The sequence below is a fragment of the Saccopteryx leptura genome, chromosome 2 (assembly GCF_036850995.1).
Source record: "Saccopteryx leptura isolate mSacLep1 chromosome 2, mSacLep1_pri_phased_curated, whole genome shotgun sequence".
Lineage (NCBI taxonomy): Eukaryota > Metazoa > Chordata > Mammalia > Chiroptera > Emballonuridae > Saccopteryx > Saccopteryx leptura.
In genome coordinates this window covers 185,550,267-185,559,370 of record NC_089504.1, presented here as the reverse complement: position 1 = coordinate 185,559,370, position 9,104 = coordinate 185,550,267, and the positions used below count along the sequence as shown (strand labels likewise).

Below are 9,104 nucleotides of genomic sequence, written 5' to 3'. Positions count from 1 at the left end.
TCTTCCCAGGAGCACCCACTGGGGCCCGAGAGGCAGTCCGCCTGCAGACACTGGCCTGACAGGCGAGGACGGCACAGCTGTTGGGACTACGCTGGTGCAGGAGCTGGGCAGAGGCTTTCATCTGCCCTAAAAATAGCTGTTTAAGGCTTGGAAGGACATCCTCACAACCTGGAGGTTTTGTACATTTATCCTTTCAGAAGTAGTGGCTTCATTTCTTCCCGTATTAGGTAGGGAGAAGGCAGGCATCTCACCTACTTCTGTTATTATTGGCCCCTAGCCCTGCTGGGTTAACAGGCTCAGGCAGTGCTAATACAGCCTGACTTTAGCTCCAGTAAACAGTGTCCAGGCCTACCCCACAAAAGGCCTGCAGTGCTTGGGAGGGTAAGGGCTGGGTTTGAGTTGGAGGACTAAGCATTGACTCAGCCTGATGTGTCTGGAACAAGGATGGCCAGACTTGGTCCTAGAGAGAGTTATGGTTTTCCTCATTTCACAAGGGATGGCCTTTGTAACGTCAATGAATAGGGTCAGCATTTCTTCAGTGAGGCAAAGATGGCTCCTACAGGCCCTTCCCCAGCTTTCCCCAGCCTCTGGTCCATTGAACCTGGACCATCTCTCCCCTTCACCCTGCTCAGGAAGGAAAGCAGAACCACATTTAGGGCACAGGGAACAAGTTTATTTGGTGAATGCTGATGACAAAAATCACCCAAGAGATACAAGCTGGGAAAAGTGCTGTGACAGAGAACCTAGGAACCTTTGGGGCTACATACAGTCTTCCACAGGAGAAGGCAAAAGGCTCTGGGCACATGGGAATGTCTCAGCCATTCAGCACCATGCGGACAAGCTCTGTGGAAAGAAAAGAGGTGTGAACCTGGGAGTAAGGCCAAGGGGAGGGGTCTACGAGGGGCCAGGAGACCATAAGACCACAAAGGTGGCATTAAGAAGGGGTGTGCCCACAGCAACCAAACTTGGGGTCAGTTTACAGAGGCATCACCGTGAGTCTGACCAGTTCTCTGGGCCCCCAGCTCCCCTCCAGCAGCTGTTAGTTCCCTCCCCACCCTGAGCAGCAAGAACACAGCAAAGGTAGAAAAGGTCTGAACTATACCTACAGCTACCGTCAGCCACTGGCAGGAGAAGACAGTTTTGGGTTAGGATACCTCCAAGCTGCCCAGCAGAAGGAAGGGGAAGAGACTGTTCAGCTACAGCAGCTCATTGGGGCAGGCAGCCCACCCAGCTATGCAAACTGCCAGTGCTCCAGGGCCAAAAGCTCACCCGAAAGCAGGATGGGGGCAGCCTGGTGAGCACTCCCAGGCACCAGCACCCAGGACCCTGTAAGTAAAACTTCAGAGCCCACTCTAGAAGGAGGTACCACATCCCCAGGCTGTCTTCCCCTTTGAGGAATCCTCCCTCCCCAGTCAGCTCCATGCAGACACATGCCAAGAAGTTACATGGTAGTAGGGGTAGAGAAAGGGCTAAAAAGCAAAGGTTGGGAAGAAAAACATTGGGGAGGCTGGGAGGAGCCGTACCCGCCCCACGGGCCCGTCACCCCGACAGGATATGCCTCACAAATGCTGCAGGAAGGAAGAGACATTAATGGTGAAGACAAGACACACACATAGGTGAAGGGGTCAGGCGGTGGGGGCATAGACATTCTAGTTATTGTACTTCCCACTCCCCACCCTTCAGAACACATTGCCTCTTCCTTTCCTTTCACGTGTCTGGCCTCCCACTCCTGGGCTGGGCAGGGTTCTGCCCCATGCCTCCTGCCACTTTCTGGGGACCAAGTCCAGGAACAGGGAAAGCCCCAGACTACTTGACTTGCCCCATATGGCTTCCTTTACAAGGGCCCCAGCTCATCCCTTACCTTCATAGTTGATACAACCATTGCTGTCCTCGTGCCCTGCCACCAGCATCTCTACTTCTTCCTCTGTCATTTTCTCACCTGTAGAGGGAAAGAGAACATTTTGGGAACTGCATGACAGGTGAAGTATCAGGTGGCACCTCAGCTCCAGGAACAAAGGTAGAGAGCCTTACCCAGTGTGACGAGAACATGCCGGATCTCAGCACCCATAACAGTGCCATTCCCTTCCTTGTCAAATACCCTAAGGCCTTCGACATAGTCCTCATAGGTCCCCTGGTCCTTGTTCTTGGCCACAGTCTGCAGCATGGGCAGGAAGTGCTCAAAGTCCAACACCTTCACATTCATCTCTGCCATAAAGGAGGCAGAAAGAAGTTCTCAGACTGGGGGGATTAAAAGGATCACAACCAATAGATGGCTCCCACTCAAAGCAGAAGAAATCCATGGGATTTGCTAGTTAAGACCTGCTTGAGTTTGTGGCCTGTGATGATGGTAAAGGAAGCTCTTAGTTGAAGAATTGTAGACCCACTACCACACTGAGTTGATCTTGAGGATGCTCACCATCACTCTTGGGGTTCCCCAGGACTTTGAGCACCTCGGCATTGGTGGGGTTCTGGCCCAGGGCCCTCATCACGTCCCCACACTGGCTGTACAGGATCTTGCCATCACCTGTCCGGTCAAACAGCTGGAAGGCCTCCTTGAACTCTGAGGATTCAGATAACATCATCACTGGGCACACAGGGGTTAATATAAACCCTTCTCCTGTCCGTTGCCCATTCAACATTAACCATGCTGAGGAAACCAGATATTTATTCCACTGTATCAAGTCCACTAAAAGGGACCCAGTGTTCATCCCTCCCAACTCTGGTGTCCCACACAAAGACACAGCCTTCCTCCCCTCTAGGCAGAGGAATAACATCCATTTACAAACCCACTCTGCCTGCAGCAAGTCTGCCTAGTCTCCCCACTACACTACTTAGGGCAGGAATTTGCCACCGCCCTGTGTGGGTCCTGTCCTTATAAGGAAGTGGGAGCAGCAGCCTGGGACTAGGGTCATCCCAGCCTGCCACTGCACCTCTCACGCTCAGCAAAAGTATCCTCAATAGACTCCCCTGTCCCCATTTTTACAAAATACCAGGTCACTGCTTTTTACAGTCTTCACAATTCCAAGCTGGGGAAAGGGGAGAATTGTCACAGAAGAAAGGAGGCAGAAGAAGCTGATTAAGGGATAGAGGCACACAGGCACCTTCAGACACCCTCCCCAACACCCCCCCCCCCCAAACACACACACATACACAGCAGGCATTAGGTGACCGAGTTATTTCACATACCCACACCATCTAAAACTCATCAGTGCTTGGGGTTCAGATCTAGAGTGGAAGGGGAGGGAGGAAGAAAGAGTGAAAAGAAAATGGAAGCTCCAGGAGGGAGAGAACCCAGGATGTGCTCCCCTGGGGGTGCCGAAGAGATGACAGGTTGAAATTAGGGGTAGATGCGGGGGGGGGGGGGTCTCCCTAAGCGTGAGGTAGGAAGGAGTTAGTTACCTACCTGCGGTCTGGTCCTCGGTGAAGTCACACTGCTCAGAGAGGAGAGGAACGGTTTACATCTGAACTCCCATCCCCCAAACTCCTATCCCAGTCCCACATACTGAACCACAAACTTCTGTTCCATGCAGGGGACTCGCCTCCCAGAAGGACAGGACCCCAGACTTTCCAACCTCACTTCTAACCTTCCAGGCCCTCAGTTCCCTTTGCCCCCTACCTCTGCCTTCTCCTCGCCCCCTATCTCCGGCTTCCTGCCTCTTGCCCCAAATCCCGCTCATGCTCCCAGGCCCAGGGCCCCACCATCTTAACGGCTGAGCTCTGCGGGACCTTTTCCTGCAGTAATGGCTGCGGCTCCCGGCCCAACCCTAGTTTTAGTACGTCCAAATGACGTCACCCTCAGCTCATCCAGCCAATAGGATTCCTGGCCTGGGTTTATGCAGATGACGTTGCTATATTAGTAATTAGGTGGGCGGGGCCCGTTGCCGCCCTTTCCTCCAGAATAGTTACACCTAGGGCCCAGAAACCGCACTAGGGGATGGAGGGTGGATGGGCGCAAGGAGCCTGCTCTTCAGAGCACAGGGAACATCTGAGGATAACGCACTGGGGAGAGGAGAACCCTCTCTTTGCTCCCTCCCACCCCTACTTCTGGAGAAAGCAACAGTCGGAAGCCAAAGGAGGAACTGGTTCTTTATTTTGAAACAATAGGTGGCATCCTAATGGCAGGAACGTGCTTCCGCCTGCGGAGGACTCAGTGACCGATCCCTCAGCATCTGTAGAAAAAGATGAAAAGTAACCAAACACGGGCGCTCGCACGCAGGAGAACATGAAAACACATTCCCCAGCCTTTCTGCCCCTGCCCAGGCGAAGAGACCGGAAAAAGACTGGTCTCTCAAAGCGTAGTGGGAGAGCCCTACCCGCAGAGCTCAGATGCTTAGGATGTGCTTCAAGAAGGCTGCAGAGAGAGGAGGCAAGAAGGACGTGAGTAGCAGGCCCTATCCATCCGACTTCAGATAATCCAGGTCCCAGAGTGCCCACACCCGCATACCGGGAGCCTCCTGCCGCCCATTCTCCCCTTTCCCTTCTGCTCCTCCACCCCTTCACCTTCATAGTTGATGCAGCCATTGCTGTCCTCATGTCCTGCCAGAACCGTCTCCACCTCCTCTTCTGTCATCCTCTCTCCTGAGCCCCAGACAAAACGTTTTAGCTCCTGCCTTCCCTCCCTCACCAACCAGGCCCCGCTATTCTGGGTGGTACCGCCTCCTCTCCCACCCTGGAGATTTGCCCATAGCAACAGAACCCCAAAGGAATCCTATCCTTGTAATGGTAATGTCTTGAATGTGTTTCTGCATCTTGCTTTCCATTTTACCTGCATTAGCACCAGGTGAAAGTTTTGACAATGAAACTAAAATCCAGAGAATTAAAAGTACCAGATCACAGAGCACCAGCATGTCTTTCAAAACAGAAACTCAGGTCCCCACCTCATCCCCTTTCCTCTGCCCTTTAGGGGCCATCTGTGTTCCCGCTCTCTTTAGCCTCTGAAGGAGAAGGAAGCCCTTCAGATTCTCCTCCCATTACTCTGACCTTCTCAGTCTCTTGCTCATGACCTACAGGACAGTAATCCCTCCCTGGCTCTTCCTACTTGGCAATCTTTTGGTCCGCCCTCTTTCTTTCTTTCTTTCTTTCTTTTTTTGTATTTCTCTGAAGTTTTCTGAAGGGGGAGGCAGTCAGACAGACTCCCGCATGTGCCCAACCGGGAGGGATCCACCTGGCACGCCCACCAGGGGGCGATGCTCTGCCCATCTGGCAGTGGCTCTGCTGCAACCAGAGCCATTCTAGCGCCTGAGGCAGAGGCCATGTATGAGCCATCCTCAGCGCCCGGGGCCAACTTTGCTCCAGTGGAGCCTCACTGTGGGAGGGAAAGAGAGAGACAGAGAGGAAGGAGAGGGGGAGGGGTAGAGAAGCAGATGGGTGCTTCTCCTGTGTGCCCTGGCCAGGAATCGAACCGGGGACTCCCGCACGCTAGGCTGACGCTCTACCACTGAGCCAACGGGCCCAGGCTGGTCCACCCTCTTTCTGCTCCACAGGAGTTCTGTTCTGTGCCTCACCCAGGGTGGTGAGGACATGTCTGAGCTCTGCTCCCATGACTTTGCCATTCCCTTCTTTGTCAAACACCCGAAGCCCCTCCAGATAGTCCTCATAGGTGCCTTGGTCCCGATTCTTGGACACTGCCTGGAGCATGGGCAGGAAAGTCTCGAAGTCCACACGCCGGGACTTTAGCTCTGAAAGTTAGAGAGATGAAGGAGAGGTCACTTTGGTGTCACCCAGGACCCAGCTCCCATCCCAACCATGAAGGATTTTATTGGTTCAACATTCAAGATGTTTCTGCCCCAGGGCTTGACAGTTTCTGAAGTCTGAGACCCACCCCAGCATCCTTTGTCACCTTACCAATCATTCCTCAGTTCCACCACCAAACTGAAAACCCTCATTGTTCCAGGGGTCCCCTCACCATCACTCTTGGGGTTCCCCAGAACCTTCAGCACCTCAGCATTGGTGGGGTTCTGGCCCAGGGCCCTCATCACGTCCCCACACTGGCTGTACAGGATCTTGCCATCACCTACTCGGTCAAACAGCTCAAAGGCCTCCTTGAACTCTGAAGTATAAAGAGGTGTCAGTATTGACCAGGGGTTCCCATCACCCCCAGACAGAAAAGAAGTTCAGAAACTATGAGCTAGAGCTAGGCAGAACAGGGGACACAGAGGACTGAAATGGAAGGTTTCAAAGTTAGGATTGGAGTTAGAGGGACAAAAAGAGACTATGACCAGGGGCTTGGGTCTGGACAGTGGGCTCAGGGGACCAACTTCTCACCTTCCAGCTGGTCCTTGTTAAACTCAATCTGTGGAAGAAAAGAGCAGGTGAGGAGAAATGACAGGACTCAATCTCTCTGTAGCACTCCTCCCAGCCAACTCCTAGCCACTTCTGGGGAGGGGCCCAAAGGGACCACGCTAGAAGCCCAGCCACCTCAGTCCCATTCTCAGATCTGAACCTTGGGAGAATCCCAAGAGGAGGAATTATCAGGGGGGAGGGTTTCCTGGGAACAGGGTTAATCCCATGCCACCTGTTTCCCTCCCTCCATTGCCCTGAGCCCTGCATCCCTCACATAACTGGGGACTGAACAAAGGCTAAATTTACCCCTGGCCCCCAGCTGCGATTGTCTAACAAGTCTGTCCTCTTCAGCCTTCCCTCCTGCAGTTCAGAGATGTGTGGCCTTTAGAGCTGAACAGTCAGCCAGGCACAGGCAGCAACTCCTTCCCTTCACCTTGAAACTGTCCTGGGGACCCAGATGTTCCCCATCTCACAGTCCCTGGCTCCAGCATGGGGGTCAGTGAGTGTGTATGTGTGTATACATACACCCAAATGTGTTCACAGGTTAGAGGAGAGAACAACAAAGATACCAGCAGTCATAAGCCTGGATGCTTCCAAATGAGGAACCCAGAGGAACCCCCGATATACTCCACTGCTCGCTGATTCCTACCTTCCAGACACCTCCCAATTCTCTAGGCTGTATCCCACCCTTGCACCACCCCCTCCAAATTCTTTTTTCACTTTCTGAGGACTCACCGCCACTTTGGAGAGATCGATGGGGGGCTCATGAGTTTTCTCAGGAGCTGAAGGGACAGCTGCCACTGGCTCAGCCTTGGTCTTGGCTGGAAGGGCCCCTGCTGCTGGCTTGGTAGCAGGCTTGGAGATAGCAGGCCCCACTGGTTTCTTCACAGGAACATCCTTCTTGGGAGGCATGATGTCCAGTGGCCAAGGGACAGTGTGCCGATGGGGGCACCCATCTCTGTTTAAATAGCCAGGGAGTCTGGGATGTCAAGGGGCGGGGGCAGAGGCAGGGAGCCAGCTGGCAGTGGGGAGGGTGAGATTGAGGAGAGATATGCCTGCCTGGCCTCCTATGATTCAAGATCCTGCCCCAAGGTCTTCTCCCTTTTGTCTACCCAGTCCCAAAGGCTGGCCAGAACAATGGCCTCTTTGGGGGCAATGGAAGGAAGCCAGAGATTACCCAGAATGGGGAGATGAACCTTAGGAGTGAAGACAGGGTGCTTGCTAGTGACAATGAGATAGGGACGAGGCAAAGAAGGGGATCCAGGCATTCCAGACTCTCAACCCCTTGATTCAGAATAGCCCCTTTTTCTAGCAGCTTTAGACTCTTAAAGGCTGAGGCAGGAGGGAGGCCTTGTGAACTTTAATAGTTCAAGTGGGATCTGGGAGCAGTGACAACAAGCATCCTCTGCACTCCTCTATGACCATGGATAAGGAACAGGGTAATTGATCCTATAGCCTAATAATAATCCCCAATACTTGTAGTCATCATCCTTTTCCCTCTCAGCCCAGACCTCCCAGCCCAGACCTGGAAGTGTGCACAATATAGAGAAAGGATAGTAATAGAAAAAGGACTGTGGCCCCAGCCACCGTTGTTTCCTGTGCCATGTTGTTTTAGGGGTGGGTATGGAGGCAATGACCAGTATAACACCCACCACCCACACTCTGAAAGAAGAAACCTTTTTCCACAAGCCCTTGGTCATTCGCGTCAAAGGTAGGGTGCCTGCTGAAATCTCCATGGTGGCTGGTGAGGGGAAGGGCAGGCTCTGGCAGACAAAGGGCCTAAATTCTAACATCTCTAATCCAAAAGGATGTGGGAGGTCCTATGAGCTCCATGAGTACTCACCTCCCCCCAAAGCAGAGGAATAATAAAAATTTTGACTCAGGCACCAGGTCACAAACTTTGTTGGGGGCTGCAGGGGAAGGGCTGAAGTCGGGGGCGTTAGGGAGAGGGAAGGGATTGCTGGCTACTTTCGTTCTGGGCCTAAAGTAGAGCATTCTGAGGAAGACAGTAGTGATTCCATTTAGGCCCTGCGGTTCAGAGAGTAGATGCCGAGTCTCCCACTAAAGCGTCTGAATCTCATTATTTGCAAAATGTCCCATTTTAGAAAAATCGGAATCATTTCTCGGGAGTATATACATCACCTACCGCGCGCGCGCACACACACACACACACACACACACACAAAGGGGAGAGTCCCTTACCAGCTCCACAAAACTCACCCTGCGGGATCCAGGTAAGGAACGGAGGCGGGGCGGCCGTGGGCCCCGAAGGGTTAATGCCGTTGGCCTCGCAGCATGCCGGGAGTCGTAGTGCCCGCGCGCCCTCGAGCTCACGGGAAACGCGGCTCTCAGGCTCGGAGAGGATGTTGGGGCGGTGACTTCCGACCGGTGGCTGCGGTTAGTGACTCGGGTTCTTTCAGGCGCGGTTCTTGTCCCGGAGCCGAAAAGCAATGCACAATTTATAGACCCCACCCCTGACCCTAAAACTGTGCGGGGCACCTCAGGATTTACATCTTCCTTGCTTAGCCCCGAGTTCCAAGTTTTGTGTGTGGGGGGATATTTTCCTGGTGGAGAACTCAGAAAGAACCAAGGGAAAGGCTGCAGCTGCAGCTGCAGCAGGCGGGTTGGAGGTCAGCTTTTAGGAAGCACTTACTGCCCCAGGGAGAGTGGTGCGGTCTCTTTAGCTTCCGCTTACGGTTTAATAGAGAACAGAGGCCATTGACTTTCTGTGTGACTTAGAACAGTAACCCCAGAGTTTAAAAAAAAAAAAAGGTTTTTTTTAAATGAGTTGGTAGTTGAAGTAAATTTTAAGATTTGGAATT

The 9,104-nt window shown here is 53.0% G+C and overlaps 2 protein-coding genes across 3 annotated transcripts; both read right to left on the bottom strand.

Annotated features, from left to right (window-relative positions):
• Positions 1 to 651: 651 nt before the first annotated feature.
• On the bottom strand, positions 652 to 3,791 carry MYL6 (myosin light chain 6). 2 transcript variants are annotated; one of them, XM_066369748.1, is made up of 7 exons: positions 3,700 to 3,791; positions 3,404 to 3,431; positions 2,417 to 2,560; positions 2,032 to 2,205; positions 1,862 to 1,939; positions 1,524 to 1,568; positions 652 to 843 (listed from the first exon to the last, which is right to left on the bottom strand). In XM_066369748.1, the coding sequence occupies exons 1-6, from the start codon at positions 3,700 to 3,702 to the stop codon at positions 1,540 to 1,542; spliced, it is 456 nt and encodes a 151-aa protein (XP_066225845.1). In that variant the 5' UTR covers positions 3,703 to 3,791; the 3' UTR covers positions 652 to 843; positions 1,524 to 1,539. The 2 variants fall into 2 exon arrangements, with proteins under 2 accessions (XP_066225845.1, XP_066225844.1); XM_066369747.1 differs by lacking the exon at positions 1,524 to 1,568.
• A 277-nt stretch (positions 3,792 to 4,068) lies between these two features.
• Positions 4,069 to 8,644, bottom strand: MYL6B (myosin light chain 6B). The gene is made up of 8 exons (XM_066369746.1): positions 8,503 to 8,644; positions 7,018 to 7,240; positions 6,265 to 6,292; positions 5,906 to 6,049; positions 5,505 to 5,678; positions 4,501 to 4,578; positions 4,314 to 4,351; positions 4,069 to 4,169 (listed from the first exon to the last, which is right to left on the bottom strand). The coding sequence occupies exons 2-7, from the start codon at positions 7,192 to 7,194 to the stop codon at positions 4,323 to 4,325; spliced, it is 630 nt and encodes a 209-aa protein (XP_066225843.1). The 5' UTR covers positions 7,195 to 7,240; positions 8,503 to 8,644; the 3' UTR covers positions 4,069 to 4,169; positions 4,314 to 4,322.
• Between the last annotated feature and the right edge of the window lie 460 nt (positions 8,645 to 9,104).

Excerpts from the sequence above, each read along its gene's own strand:
- MYL6 (XM_066369748.1), bottom strand. Across the intron at positions 2,206-2,416 it reads GGGGAACCCCAAGAGTGATG|AGATGAATGTGAAGGTGTTG; the intron begins GTGAGCATCCTC and ends CCTTTATGGCAG. Across the intron at positions 1,940-2,031 it reads GCATGTTCTCGTCACACTGG|GTGAGAAAATGACAGAGGAA; the intron begins GTAAGGCTCTCT and ends TTCCCTCTACAG.
- MYL6B (XM_066369746.1), bottom strand. The coding sequence starts at position 7,194 with ATGCCTCCCAAGAAGGATGTTCCTGTGAAGAAACCAGTGGGGCCTGCT. Across the intron at positions 6,050-6,264 it reads TAACAAGGACCAGCTGGAAG|AGTTCAAGGAGGCCTTTGAG; the intron begins GTGAGAAGTTGG and ends TTTATACTTCAG. Across the intron at positions 5,679-5,905 it reads GGGGAACCCCAAGAGTGATG|AGCTAAAGTCCCGGCGTGTG; the intron begins GTGAGGGGACCC and ends TCTAACTTTCAG.